General features: G+C 40.5%; 1 protein-coding gene across 3 annotated transcripts in view; it reads left to right on the forward strand.

The window, feature by feature from the left end:
* cacna2d2a (calcium channel, voltage-dependent, alpha 2/delta subunit 2a) overlaps nt 1-27,081 on the forward strand; it is a 183,748-nt gene that overhangs the window by 116,381 nt on the left and 40,286 nt on the right. For 2 of the 3 annotated variants that reach the window (XM_086292772.1, XM_086292773.1), the window contains exons 5-8: nt 721-765; nt 5,667-5,805; nt 23,300-23,431; nt 23,665-23,722. In XM_086292772.1, the coding sequence (XP_086148898.1) occupies nt 721-765; nt 5,667-5,805; nt 23,300-23,431; nt 23,665-23,722 (374 nt within the window). The remainder of the gene's footprint in view (nt 1-720; nt 766-5,666; nt 5,806-23,299; nt 23,432-23,664; nt 23,723-27,081) is intronic. The other variant, XM_086292774.1, reaches the window with a different exon arrangement.

The following is a 27,081-nucleotide window of genomic DNA, read 5'->3' on the forward strand; positions in this document are numbered from 1 at the left end:
ATAATGAGGCAGGCCACACGGATCCTGGGCGATACACGCAGCCCCTGCCCGCCCTCACGCCTGCCTTTGTGGGAGATAAGCATGCCATTTCACTGAAAAAGCGCGGCAGGGAAGCTAACATCCTGGGAATAGTGCCAGGTAAAGGCTGAAAACTGAATTTGGGGCTTCAGCAGGTGACCACAAACTTTACTTGTTAATTAAGTAATGCCAATAAATTTTCATTCTTTTCCTTTTTCTGTTTCTTCCCTCCCACGAGAGCTGTTTGCCTAGACTGAAAACACAACCAGCAGAGGTTGATAAGACTCCCAGAGAGAGTAATGTTTTGAGTTTATTTTTGCTCGCACACGAACCACTTTACTCCATGTTACATCTGAGCTCATGCCACAGCGCCACACAAGGGGACAACAGTTTCCACAGCACCAGAAACTGTTCCTATAGCGTCTCAAACAAAGCGCAAACATGTGCCACGTACATTTGCATCTTATTAACAAAAGCATCGTCCAGATGCAGCACATCCTACAGCTATCTTCTCACCTTCTCATGACATTCCACATCACACTACTCCTCTGTGTTCTGTGATGCTGATTATATTCTCATGCTGAACAGTGTGATTGAATATAACCATGAGTCTCTTTACCTTACCACCGCAGGTCCGGGCTGATATAGGCACTGCTATATCTTCTCTCATCATCTTTCTTTTTACTTTTCTTTTCTGTACAGGAGAATGCCATTTCATACTACGATTCCAAAGCGGATTCAGACTATGTGAGTACAGTACGGACTGCTACCCCCTCCCACGCACACGTCTGCCTGCCTTAAACCCCAAATCCCACCCACTCAACTTCCTACCCCTGCCACCGTGTCCTGCAACCCTACCCCATCCTTTCCCTTCTTGGTGTTGATGCACCCCTCCCCGCCTTCCCCTTCCTCCGGTCATAGGCCCCTGGGCTGTCTGTGTGCGTTAGCGAGGTGACACTGCTATATGGTGAGCTGGTGTGACAGAGCAGGGCTAGGCTGACATGCATGTGACAGTGATTTTAGATGTCCTCCCTCCGGTCTAATTTCCAGAGTTTTCTCCTTCCTCTGGACCACGATGGTTGTCAGACCTCTGTGCTCATCGAGACACCTCAGACCTAAACACAGGTCACATCGCAGTTTCATACAGTGGGAACAATTTCTATCACTCGTGCCGTTCACACTGAAGAATATGAGTGGCATTCAAAGAAGCAGAAAAGCCCAGCAAATCATTGGTCTCACCAGGCCGCCACTCTGGTTGCAGCCTGCAGTTCCTCCTCAGGATGGGGTGCACTTGGAGCCCGTGCCCGCTGATTGATTAAGTTTCAAGGAGGAGTGCAAGAATCCTCTTTAGATCACCAAAGCACAAAAAAAGGATGGGAAGAGAGTGAGAAAGGGAGGCAGAGGAGCAATAAATCATGATGTGATTTTCTCTTTGTGCACGCCACTCCCTTGATTAATGACACAGCACTTTAGGGCCTGTCAGCGCATCTAATTGGAGAACATCGGTCATCATTAACATGGCACGCTGAGGCCAAACCAGCGACACACCTCTGACCCCCACATCACCAAGTCCACAACCACCACCACCCCCAAAAAAGACAGGATAAGTCAGGCAGAGGTCATTCCTCTCTAAAATCCCAACAGTAGTCCACCAGTACTCCCTTGTCTGAATCTTGATTCCTCCCTCGATGACTTTTTCTTTCAGTTAAGCTCCACTTCTTGAGTAAAAACCTTTTAATGATAGAGCAATGGGATGTTTGAAGACTGTTTTCAAGAATGGTAAGTAACTGGCAGGCTCTTTTCTCTCTTCTACACTGTACCCTGTTAACTTCTCCTGTTGTCAGTGTGCGCTTGATATAAATGTGGAATGCGATGATTCATTTTAAGTTAAAAACCGGTCATGTCCCAAAGCATGTCTGATGTTCATTCTAATGTGGAAGCTGAAGAATGTTTTATTTGCCTCTTTAGATATGTTCAGCTATCGAGCTTTTTAAATAGCGAGTTTGTTTGGATGTGAAATAACAATGTGACTTTTGGGTCCCGTGTGGCCGTGAGTTAAAACACTTGTATCTTTGCAAAAACAAACAAAAGCAGCTCCCTCTCACCTCCTAAAAGATTATAAGATACGCTTCGGCAGAGAGCAGACAAAGCATCCCGGGTGAAAATGCAAATATTATTTGGACTGCGTGATCCCGCTTTCAGCACAATACTTATATCTGCCTGGCTGAAAAATATTGTCAATCATGTCTCACTAGGTTGTAATTTACTTGGAGGACAAGCATCAGACACATAAAATATATTATTACAAGTGTGATTAGTGTAATTGTGACTCAAAATTGAAATGGTTTTTCACAGTTTTTCAGATGTGACGTGCAAATGCAAATAGCACTACTTGTTAAGCATGTTAAACATCTGTTTAGTGCTCATATTGTTGCTTTCTGTGAAGCAGCCATTGTTTAAAAGGATTATCTTAGTCTTAGGTTATCATAGTCTTTTTTTCTTTCCCTCCACCTAAGCACTCTCTCGTGCAAGCACATACACAGGGTCACAAGCAGTATGTCTCAGGTTAGCCCTGGTTGGCTGAAGGTGAGATAGAAAGAAGCTTTAAAATGTCATCTCTGGTCTCTTCAGTCTTTAATTAAACCTTGAGAACGGGTAGATAAAATTAACAAATTGGGTAATGAATGGGGCAAAACAGGTGGTGGATGGTTGAAGAAAATGAACCAATCAGTCTTTCCTGTGTGGATTTATTCAGCTCCTAATTAGACACTGCCTTGGTTAATTATGATTGGGCTCTTCTGAAGAAAGGGGAGGAAAAAAAAGAGGCTCCATGCCCGACATTGACAGAATTAGTGTCACACTGAGTGATAAACAAACTCACAGTTAGTGCCGCTGAAAAGCCAACATCCCTAACCCAATCAGGTTCACTGTTGTTTGATAGTCAAAGCTCAAAGCATTTCAGATTCACAGCGGAAACAATATGTTAAACTGACATGAATCCAGCAGACATCTATTTGCTATCAAACCCCTGTGTAACCAGTAATATTATAGTGTGATCATGCTTTTACAGTAACTAATTCTTATGTGTTTTCCTTCTTAGAAAATTACCTCCCTCTCTAGCTTAGCCTCAGTTTATTTTTCTTATGAAGTTGGAACATAAAAAGCCCCATTAAACCAGGACAAGAGGACAACATTATGTGTATTGTGTATTTGTTGTTGTTGCCTGATAGTGTAAGAATTGTGTTTGTAACTTTTAATGAACTGGGAGTGTTTAAAGAGAGAGACTTTGAAAAATCCTGGCACATGCCAATGTGGCTGACATAGGCGGTTGCCTGTGTCAGGGTTACAGTAACAACATATCAACAAAAACAGGTTTTTAATTACAGTAATGAACATAGTGCACCCCCTGAACTGTCAGTCACAGGTTGACAATATGAAGGAATAAACGGTGCCTGCTATCAAAACTGATACATGTAATCAATGCACAACAACATGCGCTCTATTCATGCTGCCAACTCAGTGATTTTTTTTTTCAGGGAAAAAATACAAAACAACTCTGAACATCAGGGTTTTTCCACATTTCAGCTGCAGCACTGGTTAATTGGTGTTACAAAGAGCATAAAAAAGCACACACAAGCTTGTCTATAAAGGAATTAATCCTGGTTGTGGTTTTTGCTTACTGCTGTTTGTAGGTGTCTTTCTTTTGACAGTATTAAAAACCTGAAGCTTCACAGGGTTACCTCAAGCAGCAGGATCCATATGAGCACTGTGAAAATGAGAGAACTGTTTGCATTTACAATATGAATTATTCCAAAAGTAGACAGAATAGAATAGGGCAAGACTCGAAGCTTTTACAGACAGGATGCGTTCAATCATAGTTCTTTTTACACCGCAGCAGAACTTCGCTATTTTATTACCAGTTTACTAAATTCAAAATATTTTTCACGTGAATTGTATTTTTATAAGTCTTTCCTCTTAAATTCAAACTCAAAATTTGTGGTAGACTTTATTCTACATTTGTTGTGTGCAACAGATCTTCAGTATAACTAAACAGAGGAGGTAAACTCTCTAATATTAAAGAAACAATGGGTATAGGTGACCTTGTAACAAAAAACATTACATTGTGCCATGAGTTTAAGTTGAATTAGTAATTTAGTTAGTGGAACTAATACTCATTATTAATTGATTTTCTAAAACATTGCCAGTTAGGTAAATTAGATTTAACTAGACACTTTTTTGAGAGGTCATTAGTTTTAATGTTTAACTATTTTAAAAACACAAATAAAGTAGTGGTCTATGGGTTAAATATCATATGTGCAAGCATACTGTATATTTCCCAATGTATATTTTTCCTGTGCTATAATATATTATTTATAGTAATGAAAACTTTCCCCTGAGCTGGGGAACAATACTCACAATACTCATCGTCTCTTCTGCTGTCTGTCAATGGGGCTTCAGCAAAGCTATCGCTCGGCTCATTTCGACAACAGTTTGTAATTGCATTTTAATAGTCAATTAAAGTGTGCCCATCAATCAAATTTTGCTCTGGACGTGGGGTTTTGATTTAATTTCTTCAAAAAACAACCTTTTTTTTTCATGTCAGGTCCAATTAACCCGTGCTGCTTTATCAAAGCGATGCGATGTGAAATGCTGCTCTTTGGCTATTCAAATGCACGAAGAATGATCTGAGATATGAGTTTTTTGTTTTGCAAGCATTAAGTGAATGAAATCAAATGAAGGATCACTAATAAAAAAGGAATTAGAGAAGCACGATGCCTGAGTTTGCCGAGGGTTACTTCTGTATCACAGGTTGGTGCATGAGTACACATAAATTTAATATTTCTTTTTACTTTGTAGCAAGGACGTTGACTTGTCAGCTTTACCTGTTTTTTAGAAAGTGCATCTAACAGGGCTTTAGAGGGCACACACAGTAATATCAGATCAAGATGAGCTAATAAACAGAGTCAGGCGGCAGGCTTATATCTTGTTTTTTTCACAACCTAAAATCTCTTCATCCGGTGTTAACAGGCACAGATTGTACTACAGTGATAACTTATCAAGATAAAAAGCTCAAATGTCAGTTTAGCTCTTTTTTTAATATTCAGGCTCTCTTTGATATCTAGAGTTCCTAATGTAATATGTGTCAAGCTTTCTCATCTTTACTCTCGGCGCTGAACATGCTATAAGTAGAAAAATTAGATGCTAATTATTTATTTCTTTAAATGTTAAATGTTCATCGGTGAGAGAAGTGAAACAGCGCTGCTCTCGTTCGTCCTGGCGGTATACTAAACCGTGATTAAGTGGTGCTAGGTGCTAGTTATTGTTGGGGTTAATTTGTGCGACACCTCATGTGTCTGAGATTGTCATCAGGAGTACTAATGAGTACCTCCGTTTGGTGTCTGCGCTAATACCTGCTATTGTTCTCCTACGAGAACCGAAGCATCTAAACCAGGAAGCAGACAATAGGTCCTGTAAAACCACAATAAGCGAGGTGACAAAATACGGTTCTACATTAGCGTGTTTCTCCATCTTTTTCCTGTCTGTTCTTATTTGTGTTCTCACTTAGATTTGTGTGTGTGTGTGTGTGTGTGTGTGTGTGTGTGTGTGTGTGTGTGTGTGTGTGTGTGTGTGTGCGTGTGTGTCTGCAGACCGAGGACGGGGAAGAGGAGAATCCACTGGAGACTTCATCGTCTTTGGAACTGGAGTTTGTGGACGATCCCAATTTTAAAAACAAGGTCAACTACTCTTCGAGTGCAGTCCAGATTCCTACAGACATATACAAAGGCTGTAAGTTACAACTTTTTTGCTGCTATTGTTTACATTGTTGGTATGTGTGTGAATGGCCAGTGTGAGATGGTGGCGAAACGGTGAAAAGGAAGGCAAATTCATAACACTGAATGCACCTTCGGATTTGCACAGCTGCCAGCAGCTTTCACATATGTGCTGGATGCACCAAAAGGCCTGTTTTTCGTAGGTAGCAGTGGGTCACGGATAGATGACAGTCTGTTTTAACTTGATCTCTCTTCTTTTTCTCAGCATGTTAACACAATCTCTCCCTCCTCCACTTTAACACACTAACATGATTTTTGATGACAGTCACTCCCTCACACCAGATCTGCACTATTATTTTTTTTTCCTTTTGTCATGAGTGGGCACAGTCCCCCCTGCTCATGGACCTTGCCCTTCCTGCTTGGCACTGTCCTGCCCTGTAGACATAACACTCTCCTTACTCTGTCGCTGCCAAATGGACAAAAGCGAACACGCGCACCTTCCGGGACTCTGATTTCTCTTGGCATGCTCCCTCTGTTATCCACCTCTAACCTTTTGGATATTCTATGCCTGTCTCTTTAAAGACTCAAAAACCACAGCATGTGCAGACAGACAGCCATTCTCACAGTGGCAGCTCCCCCCCCCCCCTTTTCTGTTATTGTCTAGCTCTTCACTGTCTTTGTTGAACAGGCAGTATATGGCACCTGTCTGTAACAATGCCCTCCAGCTGTGTCTCCAGACAAATCTTGTCAGAATTAGACACTCTTGGTTCAGGAGGAGATGTCAAAGGCCACAGCTAACTCACAATAGAGCAATCAGGCCTGCACATTGTTCCCGGAGCCATTTTGTTGCAGCTCTGGTTCCCCTGACTGAAGATATGAGTCAGAGAATAAAGCCCTCTTGATTGAGGCTGGTGGAGACTACAGGAGTAGAGTGGTACTGTGCACAGAGTTAGTTTTTGCTCCGCTGTTCTGTGGAAAATGTTTACTATTAATGTTGTTTAGTTAGCTCCCATAGTGCGGTCTGCTGTGCAGAGATTACCAACTGCAGACTTTGTGCCAACTCCATTATGAACATGTGTGCTGTGTTTTAGCTGCGGATAAATACACAATTGAAAAACACGTTGTTAAACAAATGTGCATTAATTCTTTAAAAATGTCCTGGAATCAGTCTTTAGATACTAAAGGTAGAGCTTCCTTTAGCTAATGTTAAAAAGTAAATTCAATCTGCTTGATCTATAAAATCCTTGCAGCTCTTAGAGCAGGAGTGTCCATCTAATATTACATCATGGGCCACACCTTGTGAAGCCAAGTGTGTCATATTTGACACATGAGACATTTTTTCCCCAAAAAAGCCAAAAGAAATTACACAAGCAATAAATTGCAAAATTGCTATATCATATTTTTTATTGATGTAAGTTAGAACTCATATATTTGAATTACCATCATTATTTTAATTTCATCAGAAAAGAAGTTTTCATGGTTCAAGCTTGAAAGTGTTAAGCGGACCAGACAGGACAGTGAAACTCTCCTTTCTTACAGTGTAAAGACTTTTAAATAAACATTTAATCTCTCAAATATCTTCATATAAAAAGTGCAATTTTGTATGTCTCAGTTTTTCGACATGACAAATGTGTAAAATTACTGAAAAAGTTCTGGCAGCTCATTGCCCAGTTTGGTTCATTCACAGAAGATAGTGAAAAACAGAAACCTTTCTGTCATTTAATTGTTTATCTATTGCTTAACTGCGTTGGTGTACTATGAATGACAATAGGTGAGGTCTTTATCAACAGTAAAAGCTGTAAAACTTATCAAAATACCGTTAACAGTTTAAATTTTTGTCATGTTCCTGGGTCTGTTGACTCAGCGTTTTAAGTTTTAGTTTATTTGGATGTTGATGTTTAAGTTCTTTAGGTTAGCTAAGTTCAGTTGTTTATTAGATTCCTTTTGTGTTTTTCTACCCCTGTGTTTAAGTTTCCCCAAGCCCTTTATGTGTTTCATGCTGCGTGTCTTATCTTGTCAAGTTCGTATTGCCATGTCTGCGTCTCATATTTCCTGTTTTATTTTGAAGGTATGTGTCCTATGTCAGTGTAGTCAGATTTGCTTCCTTTGTCTCGTTATGTCAGATTACTGTCAGCTGTTTCCCCGTGTGTTTCCACTTCCCCTAATCACCCTTGTTTAGGCTACGTCCACACGTAAACGGGTATTTTTGAAAACGGAGATTTTCTGTTTTCGTTTTTTTTTTTTTTTTTTAAATCCCGTCCACATGTAAAGGCAAAAACGCTGCTAGGAACATGCCAAAGCAACGGGTGGCGATATATACCTAACCGTGTAGAAATGTTGGCCAATCAGAAGTCTAGAAGCCTTGGTGGGAAACAGTAAACAAAGATGGCGCATAGAAGCAGAACCGAGTCCTATGTGTGGAGGGACAGTAACTGTGTGTGTATATGTAAGCATGTAAACACTGCAGAGAGTAAAATTAACAGTAACAGTATTTTGTCTAAGTCCGCCATTGTAGAAATCCATTTCACCGAAACAATAACGTGGCGCACAGCGTTGCGCTGCATTTTCTCCGTTTTCTTCGTCCACACGAAAATGCAAAACCTGAGTTTTTGAAAATGTCCACCCTGGCAGGAGTTTTTAAAAATCTCAGTTTTCAGTGACCGAAAATGCCGTTTACGTGTGGACGAAAGGATAAAAACGCATAGAAAAATCTACCCGGGTACCTGTGGACGTAGCCTTAGTCTGTGTGTTTCTGTTCATTTATTGTCAGGTTGTGTTGTTCTTTGTGCCACGTTTCCATGTTCCATGTATCTTTGTATCCATGTCAAGTTTCATTTCTTGTTTTTTTTAATGTTTAGTTTCTCCAGTTTAAGTTATCGTTTAGCTTCATCTCTGCCTTTTGTTTTGTAATCTTTTACCAGCCTTAATAAACGGCTCACTTTCTGTTAACATTCAAGTTTTGTTCCACGTTCCTTGGTGTCCGCATTTTGGGTCCTCTTCGTCACTCCACACAGTCTGCCTCTCCCAGACTTTGACATCTATGCCTTCCTTCACTTTTTCCAAAGCCTTTGCTGGGCTCATTCTGGCCCCCCGCCTTATGTTTGATACCCTGGTTTTGCATATCGCTTCAGACGAAGCTGTGGAAAGTCAGATCAACCAGCTTCTGACAATTTAAAGACACAGCTTTATTGATTTTGACACCGTTGTCTTAAATAAGAAAACGAAAACAGAAAAAAGTGCTAATTTATGTTAATTAGTACATTGTTTGACCCTTCTGTGCTGCTGGCAAACTGGTGTACTTAATCACAATAAGAAAGTTAAAAATAAATAGTTTATGTGGAAAAAAATGGGCAATTTTACCCTGTTGCCAGGTGATTGCTAGGTATGTATAAATCAAAGCTGAGTTAGTGTTAGCGCTGTGAAATTAAAACGATAAGATGTTTTCATAAAGTGTTGTAGCTGCATAAAGGCTAAAAATGTGTCATTGCCAGGCAATTTATTGGCGTATAAAAATATAATATATATGCTGAGTACAGATGAAGTCCTGACAAAAAGTTTTTACTTTTTGAAACGAGGATCGATCTTAAGGTAAAGTGTGTCACACGTGAGCACAGTTCAACACTGTATGTGTGTTGGTGTAGTCTCCTTTTAATGTGTGTGTAAACTATCCACATGTATATGTATGAGTAGATAACTACTGAGCTGGTGGAATATTGTAACTAACACTTAAAGGAATTTACATCAAGTTTTTATGACGGCTCTACAGACACGGTCAGAGTGGATTGTTATCTATATGTCATGCTCTGCTGTGGTCCTACCAGTGGGAGCCTGCAAGGTGCCTTGGATGTCTGAGGAAACTAATGTGGGCGGTTTGTTGTCCTCTGGGTCTGAAGTGCAGAAACATTGTATGTGGGTAGATTCAGTACTTATTTCTCAGGGGAGGCCAGAGGAAAAAGAAAACACTAGGAAGAACAGTGTACAGTCCAAAGAACAGCATAATGTTCAACAGTTGATCGAAGATAGTGTGCTATTTATTAGCATGCATGCCCTGTGTAGTTGAAGTAGCTTGCTTTGATTTGCACACATTGTTAATGCACTGAATAAATTGACTATTTTACAGAAAATGGCAGTTTGTATTCTCTATTGCATCCAAATGGGTGTCCTTAGAGATGGACTTTGAGAGAGGTGTAGATAGAAGAACAGATAGAAGGAAAAGAGGTGAGAGGAGAAGAAACACTTTAATAATAGAAACCATTTAGTGAGGGGAAAAAAAAGAATTTTCTTTCCTTTTTTTTTATTGTGATCCTTTCAGCAAGTAAATGAGGCGAGGTATGCGTCTTGGTTTGATTTGTCTGCTAGGCCCCATGTCCGTTTATTGAGATTGAGAGTGTTCCCTGAGCACAGTAATGAACCATTTTATGATTCATTATCCCGCTGCTGATTCCTGCTGCCAAGTCTGCAAACTTTCTAATTAGCTTAGGTCAAACATTCATACAGTTTTCTTCTAATTATCATTGCCTATTACAAAATGGACATCACAACACAACCACTGAGGAATAAACTGAGGTGGCTGGTGTTGCCCATGGAGGAAGAGGTTGCAGAAGTAGTGGGGTGCTGCAGGGAAGAAGGGCTCTCATAATCTCACATAACAAATAAGCACAAATATTGATTAAAAAATAAGTATAAAAGCAGTGAGAGGATATATGCAGGGGTTAAAGAGGCCCATAATGATCCAGAACGGCTTTTGACACCTTCACATAACAAGCAATTAAATCTGGTAGGCAGGTTCCTGCATATTACTGGTGAATGAATGAATTTTGCGTGTGCTGCAGCCCAACGTTGCTTTCAGAGATACCTGCTCAGTAATAAGAAAATAATGAAATGATTGCATTTTTTTTCTCATCCCTGTGATGTGTTCATGGTGCAGATGTAAAGTTGCGGTCGCTGTACTTAAGCGTCTAGCTAGCTAATGAAAAGGCACAAACATAAACAGAGTGCATTTTTCTAAGTGGCAGCTAATTTCAAATGCAACTATTCACGCAGCTCAACTAACATCAGCAAACATGCAAACTGTTTCTGTGCTGTCGGTCACAAAGATGTGCTGGTGTTTGTTCTGTGTAGGGGTTAGAAAATCAGCAACAGAGCTCGTGACACATCTGCTTATATGTTGAAAGCACTTGGCTAAATATACAAAGAGCAGTAAATAAAAGTTGATCACAGACTCACAAAAACAAGTTATTATGTGACTTATTCCTTACTAATTCTTTTCCCATGCTGCATTGCTCCCCCCCCCCCCCCCTACATATTTATAAATAGATAGATAGACATTTGTGTTCAGTGTTGCATGTTGAAATTTGAAATTATAGGATGTTATAAATGAGACTTTTTTTTTTTAAATTGTGTGCAAATGTGTGTGTATTGTACACATAATTTGGGAATACATTAGTGCTAGTTGGAGAATAAGCAGCCACTGTTCCCAGCAGGGAATAAAGGAAACCACCACTGAATGTGGGAAGGCCTTTCATGAAATTTGAAGTTTAAATCCGCCGCATGCTGCTTCTTTTCCAGCAGCCTAACGTCATCTTGTCAGTTTGCTATTGTAGTCAGGCACAGTCACAAACTTGGTTATTAGAAATGAATGGCTACAACTGGCTGATTGTGTGTGCAGATGAAAGAGCAGAGCTTAAATGTTCTGCATGGTACGATTAACCCTCCCACCCCATCCTCCACACACACACGCGCGCGCACACACACACACACACACACACACACACACACACACACACACACGGACACACCATAGCCATTGTTACCACCCCTTTCTATACTTGGTTGTCTGTCTTCCACCCACTGCTTCATTCAAAATTGCAAATTTTGCTTTGCACTCAACCGATATTTTTTCAAAGTACGCCATACTTTTTAAGGCGAATTTTCTACCATTTATGCAGCCACTGGCTGCATTGCAACCTTCTGGGTGTACCCAACCTGAGATAACAAATTGCTTTTATCAACAACAAAGGCGAGAACAAAAACCTGGTTATAATGAAGGTTTCTTCCTGTTAAAATAGAGTTCTTTCTCCCCAGTGTCAACGAGTGCTTGCTCATAGGGGATTATCAGATTTTCCCTATAAGATAAACATGTCAGGTGTGTTGCACAATGGTTTTTCTCATCTGTTAACAGTGTCAGTATAACAGCGAAATAACCATACCTGCTTTTATTCCATCAAATTTTTTATCTTTTCTCAAAAGAAGCAGATTTCCCTAATATTTGTTATTTTTATTCTGCAAATTCTGCTTGGATCAGCTGGCTGCTATATTTGTGGCATTTCAAAACATGTTGCCAACATTGCTGAGTGCCCTCTGGTGGACAATCTATGCAATGTCAACACTGATAACAGGGTTGAAGGGTGTTTTTTTTCCCCCCATTTCTCCTTTATTTAATTTAACTTTGCTTTATGTTAGGATGACACTTTTCATTTATCAGCATTTATAAATGCTTTTACAAAAAGATCAGTAAATGGCTAACATCTGCAATAAAATCAGCCCACTGATTAATCGATCCGCTTCTACTTGAGATCTGAGCACGCTGTTGTTAGCGTCAAAAATAAGCGAAAGACCCACCTGTGCAAGCTTGATTTTGCTTAGTTTGGTCTCTTTTAGTTGTTGTAGCTACACATTTTTATCTATTTTATAGTATGCTGTGAGGCTCTCTATGATTTTTCTTCTTGAAACAAGCTATATAAATACATTTGACTTAATTACCTCACAGTCTAAAGCACCTTTTAAATGACTGCAGTTTTTAACTTGCACTGTATAAGTAAAATTGAAATGAACTGAATATTTATTTGCACACTAATACATTTCTGTACTTCTCAGACTCTGAAGTAAAATGCCTTTCTTAGACATCAACAGAAATTATCCTTTGGAGAATATTCAGGAATAGTATAAACTATAAACAATGCGCAATTGACAACATTTCCTTAGGTATACAATTTAACAGGAGGAATTACAGTTTTTTGCCTAAACTAGCTTCTTCTGCTCCTCACTGTTTAAAAGTTACAATACACTAGTCTGTGGTTAGATCCGCTCTGGAAAGTGGTGATCCTGTTCACCTCTGCAAATGACAAATTTCACAGAATGTGTATAATTTGCAAACTTTAATGTGCATCAAATATATAGAAGTGAGCATCAATGCAAAAGAAATATTTGTAAACATCTGTCAGTCAAACTGCTGCTGATGTTGAAAATGAACATGGAGAGGTGTATATGAAAGGGTCATAGCTGAGTTCTGGCTCAGTTTTCTTCAGAAAGGAAGAGGAAATAATAACGACCCCCGTTTAATTTTGTCTTTGCGTCAGATAAGTTTAAATAAAAAGCTACATTTGTCATCTTAAAGCAAAAAACTATCACGCTTGCGATTTGCCTCAGTTAAATGTAAAATGTCGTCGCTGTCAGTGAGAAGTTATGTGTGTGTGTGTTTGTGCACATGCAGTACATGCGCTCTTTATTTGTTTCTCACGCCCCAGGTTCCTTCCAGTAGAGGAAGCTTCGCTGTCAACTTGCTCACACCACACTGGAGATCAACTCAGCCCCTCTCAACATCAAACCAGATTTAAATGTGTGGAAAAGAGCAAAAGTGATTTGTGGGGAAAAAGGGAGAAAGTGGGGAAAAAAGAGGAAGGGATTTAAAGTTAAAGCAAAAAAAGAAGAAAGGCGTATAAACACTGCGGGCTCTATTTTGTTCCCAAATTTACAGGCTCCATCTCTCGCTCTCTCTCCGCCGACCCCTCCCCGATCTCACCCATCCAAACCCTATAGTGTGTGCCCATTGAAGGGGCACTATCATTTACCTGCACACTAATTAGAACAGTCAGCACAGCAAACTCCACTTCACTCACCACCAGGCTCACAAATTACATTTCATGTGTTTGTTATTTACTGCTCTTCTTTAATTAGAAAAAGTATTTGGAGGAGCATTCTTGAGGTACGGTGAAATGTTTTCCTCTCCCCCCTGTTTTATTCTCCATACTGAATAGTCGTCCCTCCTCAGAGAAATTCTCTTTTGTTTCACTCTCTATAGGCACTCTCAGACCAATCTGTTTATCATGTCTGCATTGCATGGGCCGGGGTCCATTGTGGTTCTTGAAACTGTTTTTAGATTCTTTTTTTATGGTCCTAACATAAAATAGGTACATTTCCAGCATAGGAGTAAATTTAAGCGATGCAGGTGTACTGTGATTGGTCCATTGGGGTATATTTACCGCTCAAAATTCATGAATGCAGCAGCAAGAATAACTGTTTTAAAAAGTGTTAACCATATTAAATGACTTCACACAGCACCTCTTAATGTTAGCCTTAAGATAAGAGCAAAAAATGAGCTGACAGTGAAGTCAGGCTTTATTGAGATACGACAGAGGACTCATCACAGTAAAACAAAAATCTTAGCTGTCAGTTTCCCCGAATTGCTGCTAGGCATCCACTACACATTAAAGCAATGTAGAGAGAAAATGAAGAGGCTGCTTTACCGAAAGATTCAGTCACTGAATCTGGTTACTAAGTTCACTTTGTTTTACTTGAATTTTATAGTACCCCATATCTAGCAACCACTTCACCATACAAGTTTTTTTTTTTAAATTGATGAAAATATTGTATTTACGCTGGTTTTATTTAGCTTTTTGGGTTTCTGCATGATTGTGTCTTTTGTAAAGCAAGCCTTCACCCACTGTGTTCCTTTCTTAGGGTCTGCCTTCGAAAAGAAAATAGTATTTGGAGCTACCATCTTCACTTTTGTTGTTGCAAGTACCTTCAATTTATCGTTTTACTAAGGTTATGCATGGGGATTGGAAAAAAATACTTTAGCTGATGATCTTGCGAGCTCAGTGGTAACGCTCTGTTTGCACCTCCAACTCGATGGCTTTTAATCTGCACAGAACTGTGAACAGAGTGTTGCATCGCTGTATCTGGAGATAAGTATGGAGGACGCTGCAGAAACAACAAGAAGCAGTCTGAGAGCACAAGCCTCCACCAAGGAAGCTCACCATCTGGGCAGTATTTACTTTTAAGTTGCCATAACGATCAATGGCAGTAAGAATTATAGTTTTAATAGTTCTACATAGGATTATGATTAAAACTTTGGCCTTCAGATCATTCTATTGACCTTGTAGGAGAGGTCAAAGGTTAAATGTAATATGATATTTTAAATTTTTAATGCGGTACTTGTGGGGCGATTGTGGTTCAGGGGGTTTGGAAGTTCATCTTGTAACTGGAAGGTTGCCGGTTTGATCCCCAGCTCTGTCTGTCTTGGTTGTTGTGTCCTTGGGCAACACACTTCACCTACTGCTTACTGGTGATGGCCAGAGGGGCCGATGGCGCGATATGGCAGCCTCGCTTCTGTCAGTCTGCCCCAGGGCAGCTGTGGCTACAACTGTAGCTGCCTCCACCAGTGTGTGAATGTGAGAGTGAATGAATAGTGGCATTGCAAAGCGCTTTGAGGATCTGAAAAAGCGCTATATAAATGCAATCCATTATTATTATTATTACTTTCTCTATATTGACTATGCACACCACATTTGAAAGAATCATAGCTTCTAAGTTATAAGGCTTTTCAAGGCTTTGTCAATTTTCAACTAATAAGCTATTAAGTCGACCCTGAAAACCTTGGTGGATATAAACCAAATCTTAACAGATTGTTAACAAAACGCCACTCTACGTGATAAAAAGAAGGGACAGGAAGAAAGCAGGAGAGAGGAAGTAAGAAAAAGGGGGCATATGGAGTAGCAATTTGGGTTGACAAGACGAAAAGCAGGAGAAGGCAGGCGGTGGATGCATCTGAGATTACCTTGAACTGTGCAGGAAGCTTTTTGTTTCTCACTTAATGTACATTTAGTATGCTTTTTTTATTACGTGCTCACTGTGAAGTCTTGAAATTATCCAGCAATATTGTTTCTCAGCATACACATTGCTAATGAATTTTGTAATTGAAACGCTTCAAAAATGTGAGCACGACAAATAACATTTTATTCATCTGAATTGTTTTGGTATGAAAACAAAAAAGCTCACAGGTGGATATCTGAAAGTCTAGAGAAAAAACAAACATACCATTCCAACCATTTTCATGGTTCGAACCCATTCTTACAGCTTCAGCTTTTACAATTTAGTGAAATACCTGAATACATAGTGCGTAAAAAAAACAAAACAAACATATTTATATTTTTCTTACATCTTAACCCACTAATATTTCCATGCATATCTCGGTGTTTTGCTGAATGAAAACAGTCTACAGAGAAGCATAACTACAAACTACAAAAAAAAAGAGGCATAAACAAAAGCAGGAACATGAGAAATAAATGGTTAACATTTAGAGAACAGAGGCAGACGAGCAGGCAGAGAACACATTCACCCTGAAACTATAATATAAAGTGGAAACGTCAGGGTAACAAGACACAGCTGAACTAGAAGATGAGACACAGGGCAGTAAAACTGATTGCAAGGTACAGTTAGAAGGTGAGTAACAAACTAAAGCAGGAAGTAACTGCGAGTAACTGAGTAATGCAGCAGCATGAGACCCACACTGAGCGTGGTATAGTACAAAGGTGGGCAAATCCAGGCCTGCAGGTTTTAAATGAGTCCTTCATCCATCACAGCTGATTTAAATGGCTAAATTACCTCCTCAACATGTCTTGCAGTTTTCCAGAAGCCTGGTAATGAACTAATCATTTGATTCAGGTATGCTGACCCAGGTTGAAACCTGCAGGACACTGGCCCTTGAGGCCTGGAGTTGACACCCCTCATATACAGTGGGGCAAAAAAGTATTTAGTCAGCCACCGATTGTGCAAGTTCCCCCCCTAAAATGATGACAGAGGTCAGTAATTTGCACCAGAGGTACACTTCAACTGTGAGAGACAGAATGTGGAAAAAAAATCCATGAATCCACATGGTAGGATTTGTAAAGAATTTATTCGTAAATCAGGGTGGAAAATAAGTATTTGGTCACCTCAAACAAGGAAAATCTCTGGCTCTCACAGACCTGTAACGTCTTCTGTAAGAAGCTTTTCTGTCCCCCACTCGTTACCTGTATGAATGGCACCTGTTTGAACCCATCATCTGTATAAAAGACACCTGTCCACAGCCTCAAACAGTCAGACTCCAAACTCCGCCATGGCCAAGACCAAAGAGCTTTCGAAGGACACCAGGAAAAGTATTGTAGACCTGCACCAGACTGGGAAGAGTGAATCTACAATAGGCAAGCAGCTTGGTGTGAAAAAATCAACTGTGGGAGCAATCATCAGAAAATGGAAGACATACAAGACCACTGATAATCTCCCTCGATCTGGGGCTCCACGCAAGATCTCATCCCGTGGGGTCAAAATGATCATGAGAACGGTGAGCAAAGATCCCAGAACCACACGGGGGGACCTGGTGAATGACCTGCAGAGAGCTGGGACCAAAGTAACAAAGGTCACCATCAGTAACACACTACAACGGCAGGGAATCAAATCCCGCAGTGCCAGACGTGTTCCGCTGCTGAAGCCAGTGCATGTCCAGGCCCGTCTGAAGTTTGCCAGAGAGCACATGGATGATACAGCAGAGGATTGGGAGAATGTCATGTGGTCAGATGAAACCAAAGTAGAACTTTTTGGTATAAACTCAACTCGTCGTGTTTGGAGGAAGAAGAATACTGAGTCGCATCCCAAGAACACCATACCTACTGTGAAGCATGGGGGTGGAAACATCATGCTATGGGGCTGTTTTTCTGCCAAGGGGACAGGACGACTGATCCGTGTTAAGGACAGAATGAATGGGGCCATGTATCGTGAGATTTTGAGCCAAAACCTCCTTCCATCAGTGAGAACTTTGAAGATGAAACGAGGCTGGGTCTTCCAACATGACAATGATCCAAAACACACCGCCCGGGCAACAAAGGAGTGGCTCCGTAAGAAGCATTTGAAAGTCCTGGAGTGGCCTAGCCAGTCTCCAGACCTCAACCCCATAGAAAATCTGTGGTGGGAGTTGAAAGTCCGTGTTGCTCGGCGACAGCCCCAAAACATCACTGCTCTGGAGAAGATCTGCATGGAGGAATGGGCCAAAATACCATCTACTGTGTGTGCAAACCTGGTAAAGACCTATAGTAAACGTTTGACCTCTGTTATTGCCAACAACGGTTATGTTACAAAGTATTGAGTTGTATTTTTGTTATTGACCAAATACTTATTTTCCACCCTGATTTACGAATAAATTCTTTACAAATCCTACCATGTGGATTCATGGATTTTTTTTTTACATTCTGTCTCTCACAGTTGAAGTGTACCTCTGGTGCAAATTACTGACCTCTGTCATCATTTTAGGTGGGGGAACTTGCACAATCGGTGGCTGACTAAATACTTTTTTGCCCCACTGTACTAGAACACTGGGAGGGTATATAATCTCTTTGTTTAACATGATCGTTAAATTAAAATTTAAACAAGAACTAAAAGACTCAGAATACAAGTTCTGCTATAGCTGGAAAAGGCAAAATAATAAACAAAATCACAAGGAATTAAAACCCAACTAGATTAGCGAAGTGACTGAACAAAAACTCAAACATGAATGAAACAAAGAGAAAATTTCCAGAAGCTCAAAACTCTGCCTCCAAAACACAGGAACCATTCACTAACATTTAGTCGCTCTGTTTAAAACACAGAAATATATAATGCTTATGGTCATGACGGCGTTGATGGTTATGGCTCTTCAGAGGGTCTCTGGTAATAGATTTAGCTCCATTACAATTATGGATTTCTTAGAAGGCGCCACTTGTGTTGCTTGATGATATACTGCAGGTCATTTTTCTGCTCTCTATGCACAGCAGTGGTGCAACGACTTGTTTCTGAATGTTGGATTAACACAGAACATAAGGGACATATTGTTTTAGATGGGTTTTTTTTTTTGTTTGTTTGCTTATCACAGGTACATCACGGTGAGTAATGTGTGTACTTGGAGTTAAGGGGTGGGGGTCACAGGATCGAGGTGGGAGGAGATGAGGAATGATCTCACACAGAGATGCTCCATAAATCCCACTCATAATTGTTTCCCTACTTGGTGTGCAGTCTTGCTTCATAAAGGGGGCAAAGCCAAGGGTGCTCTAAATGTCAGGGGAGCGGTGCGCTGATGAATTACCTTTTAAAGATATCAGAGAGAGGCGCATTTCATGTGAAAGATGAGGCCAACACAGTCCTCTTAGGCCCTGTCTGCCTGTGTGAGCATATTTCCCCCCCAGGGGAAATTTGTCTTTTTATCAACTGTCCAGAGAAGTCACAGCTTATCCTAACTGAATAAATCAAAGAGAATTAGTTTGCTAGCTTCTCTTATCTGGGATGTGCCTGTTTTTCTGCAGAGATCACCTGCAGATGTGGGTAAATATGTGTGTGCGTGTTTGCTGAATTGGCCTGACAGTAGCGATGGCTCAAATATGAATGGTTTAGTTTCAGCTGGCAGTGTGAATGTACTGCTCTGTCTTTTTTAGAGGAACAAGACTGACCAACAGTAGGGTGTAAACAAAAACTCATACATAGCTGCTGAGTTAGCATGCTTATATGTGTGCAAAGCAAGTACGAAGTAGTACATCGTGTGTTTGTGGGTGAGTTGAGCAAAGTCCTGTACATCTAAAATTACCAAATAAGATAAAACATAGGTCAGAATGACATGACAGAGTTTAAGAAAATAAATATGAGACAAAACAGTAAAAACAACACAGATTTGAAAAAGGTCAGAATTCCTTGTGATTTAAAAACCAGAGTTCAGTTACTACCTTGATCTTCGTCGAGGCAGCTGAAACGATGCTAGTTTTAACAGAGGTCACCGGATGTCTCGTTGCCCTTGGCCTGTCTGGGACAGCTATCATTACAGAACCGGTGCTTCTTCAGATAAGAGCACCAGGACTTCACAGCACATGGGCTGCCGCTGCAGTAACCTGCTGTGATAGCCAATGCTTAAAGGATAATACTTTTTTACACATTAATCAGATGGCTCTTTGACCACAGAGTATTGCACGGCACAGGTGAAATTGAAAAGCGTGGTTTGGTTCCCTGATAATCTCCACGCAAGTATCAGTAGAATATAGCCACTGGTGTCACTGAAATGCTTCGGAGTCTTGGAAGCGATGACAGCAAGTTTGAAAATACATGGTTATAATGTCAGACATACTGCAATTCGCACAAATTTCGCTCTCCGCTTTAATCTCTCTGGCTCTTCATACCATCTGGATTCTTGGCGAATGTAAACACTGAGTTATGAGAGACAGAACAGAAAGCTCTTTTGCTTTCTAATTCTGGTAGAATGCAATTTATTTTGTAGCAGGCGTGTTAGTGGCATCATTCACAAATGAATCATCAAAATAGCCACACACACACACACACAGACACAAAATAACTGACAAGGCATGAGAAAATAGAGTCCTCTAATACAATAATGTGCATAATTCTTGAACCAACCCTCAATTCTTTATATTTTGCAAGGAAAATGGGAAAGAAGTGCATTGATTGATTGAAACATAGCTAATCATAAATGGAAATACAGCATATACGGCAAAAACAGAGCTTGGAAGGCAGTACTTGGTATGACCACCTTTGTTCACGCACAGCCTGAACTCTCTTAGAGAAGCTTTCTGGTAATTTCTTTAAGTAGGCTTCAGAAATAGTTCCCCAGGCTTCTTGAAGGACATTCAAAGCTCTTGTTTGGATGTTGGTTGTCTTTTGTTCTGTTCTTTCTAAGTTCCCACACTGCTTCACAAAGGCTCTGAGGAGGCCAATCCATGGCTGATAGTGTTCCATTGTGTGCTTCTCTATCCAGATATGCTTTTACTTTTGCCTATCAGATGCTATCCAGATGGTACTGCATGGCGGATCAAACTCCAGTGCCATCAATTTCAAAGATCCCTATTTCTTTTTTTTCTTAATCATCTGTTATTTGGTTAACACTGGTTCATCTCTTGAGTTAGATGGCTTTTTGTGCCTGAATGGTTCATAGGTCATTGGCTTAACAAAAAAAACAACAAAACAACCCAAAAAACAACATCCGTCTGAAAATGGTCATGAACAAGGACCAGACTGAAAATGTATGGATAAGCAGCCAGTTTAAAGAAGTGTCAAGAAAACCTTCCTGAAAGCCTGTTACTGTTCCTTAAGACCATTTAGAACATTTTAAAAATGACTAAAAATGTCTGACTCCTGGAAGCAAAACGTAAAGACATGCATATATCATGTATGCATCAAAATATTGCTGAACTCAGACCTTATAACTGAACCTCTGAAACTGTGTTTAACAACGTCAAAGGTGATCCGTCATTTGTTCTTTGCTGTTACACGATCTAAAAATAAACCGAATAATCAGTTCTTTGACCTAAATAGCGTCTTAGGTTTTCAATTTAACAGTTGAACATCAAGTTTGTTTTGGGTATTTTTTTTCCTCTGCCCCCATGGGCGAGAAATTGCTTTCTTTCTTGCTGTGAAAGCAGCCAGTCACTCGTGTTAATTTTTGTGTTTCTTTCCATCAATCACCCCCCCTCCCCCAAATGTGTTTTTATGTTTGTGCCCATTTGCAGGGCTGCCTCTATCCTCTTCCATTCTTCTTTTGTGTTTGTGTCTATGAATTTCGAGAAAAAAAGCATGTCGAGGAGCTGCCTTTGGTGATGGCAGCAATTTGGCCTTCATATCCTCCAAACGTTGCTTAGTGCTGCGTTATGGTGTGTGTGTGTGTGTGTGTGTGTGTGTGCATTTTAGGATGCAGGATACAGGTTGTTTTGAGCCACAATTTTAAAAAGACTTTGGCAGCTTTCAACTAAAAACAATAAACAGTGTTATATTTTTCTATAATGTGTGACCGCTCACAGTAAAGGAGGTGAGAAGTGAATGATGGAAGGCTAGTGTCATATTTCTTACCTCTTAAACTGACAGGTTGTCAAAGACTGAGCAGTAATTGAAAAGCATGGAAAAGTGGATAATGATCGTTTATTTGTGTGAAATTCAAACGTGGGGTTGAGAAAAGCTGGACTTGTCGGTTCAGGGGCTTATCTAGCTTTGGTTGGCTGAGTAATTAAATCAGAGAAGCGAGTGAAGTTCTCCTCAGCTCAGCGCCTCGTCTTGTTTCCTCTTTAGTCAGGTGGCTATTAAACCTCTGATTGCACTCCCCATCTTCTGACTTCAGCTTAGCTATTAAACACAGACTGAAAGCATTTTTTTTGGCTTATGTGTGTGTGGATGCACATTGCGTCACGCAGGGATATGCACGAATGGAAAGCATGATTTAGATCACGAGTGCAAGCAAAACAACGACAGCGTAAAAACAACAGAAGACAGGCGGAAGCAGAAAAGATGCGCGTTTTACACTTGCGTCGTGTTCCTCCACCTATTGTTGACTAGATGATAAATGCTTCTTTCCGCAGTTATAAATCCATTTCTGTCTGACATGTGCGATCTATGACCTTATGCTTCAGCTCAGAACATGCACAATAATGCATCTGGTCGTGCATGCACAAGCATTTACTTTACTATATAAAGCACCTTGTGATTTGGCACTATATTAATAAAGTTGACTTGAATAGTCTTTTTCCTTTTACCTGTTTCTCCTCTCCAAATAACCAAGCACCCGTAAATCCTCTAACACCCTAATGGATGTCTGCAGAAACAGTTTATGGGCCCCTATTATCAAACATTCAGCAGTTGTTTCTCTCTCCAAAACCTGCTAGTGACAGTATGACTGTACGACCTCCTCCAAGGTCATATCAGATCCTTCCCCTGCCCTCCAAAGAAGATTTCCCAGATTAGACTAATTCCATACTCAGACGTGACCTCCGGCCAAGCCGCCTGCATACATGCATTCTTATGTTTTAAGCTTTCTTTGCTGGTGTGGACAAGGTTGTTCAGCAAGAGAGTTGACCTTTGGGTTCGTAACAGAGAAAAGCTGCAGTTATGTTACACTCAGGTCCACTATCTTTGCAGGCAACAGCCATTAGGCTGGTGTTGTTTTCACCTTGTACCTGTCTTGGTACGTGTGTCATCTGAGCAAAACTTTATCCAGGAGACACCTGCTGAAAAGAGAACAAGCGCAACGGTGTTTTTGATTACTTTGTAGAAATCTGTGTTTCTGTGGGGGGGTTTTAGCACTGCAACCTTGCAACAGACCATAACAAAACTATGGAGAGCAGAACTTGACCCCTGAATACCTGCAAATCATGTAATCATGTAATAATATATAGTATTGACAAGTGACTACTTTTTTTTTTTCTCAGAAAATCAGCATGCCGAGAGGCATTGAGAGTTGCCCTTAAATAATGGGGTCTACTTACATCTTTGTATTTCTGCAATTTGATGAATAACAAAGCCTTTGGTGCCTGAGTTGCATCTATTGTGCACCACAAAATGCAAAAATCACTAAAGAAAAGAACAAATCAGTGTAAGGCTGAAGCCTGCATAAATCTGTTCCAATTAGTCATAATGAGTCTTTTCTCATGTGCTTTGCTCTCTGTGTTTTCCCTCAGCCCCCGTCATCCTTAATGAATTAAACTGGACCCAGGCACTGGAGAGGGTCTTCATTGAAAACCGTAGGGAGGACAGCTCTCTCCGCTGGCAGGTGTTTGGGAGTGCCACGGGCATGACACGATACTACCCAGGTAGGCTGCAGAGTACTGAGTCAACAGTGATGCCTCAGTCATAACTTACTGCATGATAGAGTCTAAATTGACCCTAGGGCTCCTCAGCTGGAGAACATTGCCAATCTCTTATCAGATGGCTCTACTGGTAACTTGATAGAGAGACTGAAATTATGATTACCTTGATCTAATCTGATCTGAAACATCCAACAGTGCACTGGATGGGCTATAATTTGTTTTCTTGTGCTCTCTAGCAACTCCATGGAGGGCACCCAACAAGATTGACCTATACGATGTCCGCAGAAGACCATGGTAAGTGCCCTCTTTATAGAGAACTCCTGTCCACAAGTCATTATTTGCATGCTTTGTTGCACTATTATTAATGCCTGCTGGTGTTTTTAAGAAGAATAGGAAAACAGCTGCCTTTACTTAGAGCCAGATATGTAAGTGGTGAATGCAAAAATTTTATTATTGTCCTATAACACTGCACAGTGTTGCACATAAATAATTTGGATCATCATTCAATGAACTCAGCTCGGGCCAGCTGAGCGGGAAGTATTCCTGCTGTGTAAACACATTTTACCTGTTAATGAAAAAATGTAACTATTTTTAACGTCCTCTAAATTCTTAGATAAAGTTGTTAGACTTTGAAATTTGCAGGGTGTTCCATCTTTGTATTGAATTTGAGTGCTTACCAGGTGAGTCCCATTGAACATTGAGGGGCAAAGAGTTTGCTCAGGTGACTCCTAACCTATGCAAAAATCAGCAGTAGCAACAGAGTGAAATTAAAAAGTGAAAAAAGCAACAGCTTTCCTGCCGTACTATCTTAAGACTATGGCAAATTGTGTTCTGTTTTCAACCTCTACATACACACACACACGCGCACTGTAACCATTTTCACATTTTAATATAACAGAGGCAGCGGCCTGTGTCACTTCACTGCATATGCCTTTTGTTTTTATATTGAAAATAATCTGTGGTAATTCCATCTTCATAAGCCTTATAATTATTTGCTCGGTGAAACAGCATAACCTGTGATTGCATTTAAAATGCTCTTCACATTGATGCAGCTATTATAAAAATGCTCAAAATACCCCGTTTGAATTTAAAAAGGACATCATTTTCAGAGGATTTCCCTAACTGGCTTCACATGAAGAAAAACAAACAGAAGAAGTAGGAGTCCTGTGCTCAGCTCAGAGCTAAGAGAATAATATTTAACTCAATCAGATCATTGACTGTTTCCAGACTTATCACAGTAGTATACATATAGTAAGAGCATATATGATGCCTTTTCTCGGGTGCCCACTTTGACGTGTGTTCTGTGTTCAAATGCTAATACCTATACAGAGTGATGAGCTGGACAGAAATAGGCAGCGTTGGGCTAAACACCCACCCGCCCGAGCTTTCTGTCCACCCCTTGACTTTCTGTCTACCTGCCACTGTCACATCAGCTTTGTGGTAGCGCTGCCTGTTGCCTGGTTACAGGTTGGAGTGAACTGGACATAATCATGACAGCAATGTTGATTAGACCTGACCCCATTTTCCATCTCTGTCTTCAGCCAGCTCAAAGTGAGTGGCTGTTTGAGGTCAGGCCAGGCTGGCAGACGAAGTCAACAAGAACTACCTCAGAACTAAACAAACGCCAGCGACCCTTTCTATTGTGCTACTGTTTATATGAAACTCAATATTCCACAGGTAATATCTTAAAATGTATCCGAGTCTAACGATGACTCAGGCAAAAGCCTCGATCTTCTAAATGAAATGAAATGAAACATAAAATCAGTTACTCGTTTCATGTTCTAGTGGAGTTTTAAGGTCCCATCAAGGTTCAGTTTATTCATCCGTGAAAACTGAGAGATTACTCTGCACCCAACCTGATCAACAAGTGCAGATTGCATCAAATAAACACATCCGGTGGCTCGTAAAGCTATTCATATTCCCTCAGACAATTATTACTACTGTATTTGCAAGTAGTCGATTTAAAGCTGAGTCTATAGGATGTCTCACAACAATGCAAACAAATAGAGGCCTGTCCCCAAATGCAGTGTAGGGATCGTGTTTACTGTTCAGTTCCTCGGGTTGGTGTTTTATTTATCTTCAGGCCACATGAGAGAACCAAGCCATGATGCTGTAAATGCAGTCTGTGTTAGCACAGGTAGATCTGCACATGCAGAGAAACTCAAACTTTCTATTAAAGGTGAGTCATGGCTTTCTACAGAAAAACCCCCCAAAGGAACTTGTGTCTCTTGTTTTGAAATCTTTAAAAAAACAATAAAAAAAACTGGTCTAGCTATTTAATAAACTGCATCAAATCTATATGCAAAATCAGAATTGTTAACAAAAAATGTATTTTAAAAAGGTACATTTGAATATTTGATGATATATTTGATAATATTTGAAAATAATTGAGTTTAAATGACTGGTTGTGACCTGGCTCAAAGTTGGTGCTCTCTTTAAAATGATTAACACTGGATTCATTCAAGTACTTATAACTATGACTTATAATATCAGCTAAAAGCAAAAAGCATGGAGGCAAGAAGTGGTGTCTCTCACTTCAAGCCACCCTTGGGCAAGCCTTAATCCTCACCTCCTCAGGCGTAGACAATTAGCAGGTAACCCTTAGCAACACCCAGAGACGGCACTGCCGCTGCAAGGTGAGCAGGGGTGGCAGACGGGCCTAACACTCAAGCAAGAGCAGATTTTGTTCGGGGTGACACTTCTATTTACAGTAAGATCACGGATTGTGCCTCCGAATGAAAACATTAACATCACAGTGTACAAACATGAGACTAACAAGGTGTTCCCCGACAGTTTAATTAAGTTAACACCAGGCTTAAGTCTCTAAAGTTGTGCTGCACTGTCACATCAGGCAACACTAGAAACATGTAAAACACTGGAAAACACAAGGCAGTGTCTAGCGGGACATGTTAAAACAGTGATCCTGTCGGTGATCTGTCAGTGCAATAACAGAAGTAAACCTGATTTTAATTCTTGTTACACATGTTGTGACTGGGGGACTCTTCCCGGAGACAGAAATGAGGCGGATGAGAAGGTTGACGAGGACGGTGCAGCAGGAGCATGTGTGATGGGGTGGACAAGAGGAAGTGGGGGGTTTTTGCAAAGAGGAACACCTTGTCACCCACCCACCGCCCCGGTTGTCCATGTTTGTCACTGTCATTTCTGTTGAGCTTTTACTCATGTTGGAGATTTCGACATTCCCGTTGCCTGTTGCTTAGCAACTTGTGCCCAGCCGCGCTGAATGGCACAGCCGTGGCAGGGAGTGTCATGATATGTCAGGTCAGACTTGTGTGATTATACTTTAACGTGCTGTCTCCCCAACTGACATTCTCCGGAGAGGTCAGCCAATCACGCATTTTCCAAAACCAGTCTCCTGGTGTTAGGTAAGCCCGTCGTGTGGCAGCTGTAGATAGCGGCATCCGTTGCGACGACAGATGCAAGGTGTACAGAAGCTAAGAAGAGCACAATATATGTGTCTGTGTGGCATTTAGGTAGGACTAAAATCCTTCCCTTCTTTTTTTTTTTTTTGTATATGTGTAAAAAAAATATGAATTGTGCATTTGTAGCTGCTGCTATGCACATTTTCTAAGTTTTATTTTACAGTTGTTTCTACGCTTGGTAGTCCAGTCGATAGGCGCCAAAATTTTGTGATA

The sequence above is a fragment of the Aulonocara sp. 'chitande type north' Nkhata Bay genome, linkage group LG5 (genome assembly GCF_057382095.1).
Source record: "Aulonocara sp. 'chitande type north' Nkhata Bay isolate Kocher_YH1m ecotype deep benthic linkage group LG5, A_spYH_male_GT1.1, whole genome shotgun sequence".
Classification (NCBI taxonomy): Eukaryota; Metazoa; Chordata; class Actinopteri; order Cichliformes; family Cichlidae; genus Aulonocara; species Aulonocara sp. 'chitande type north' Nkhata Bay.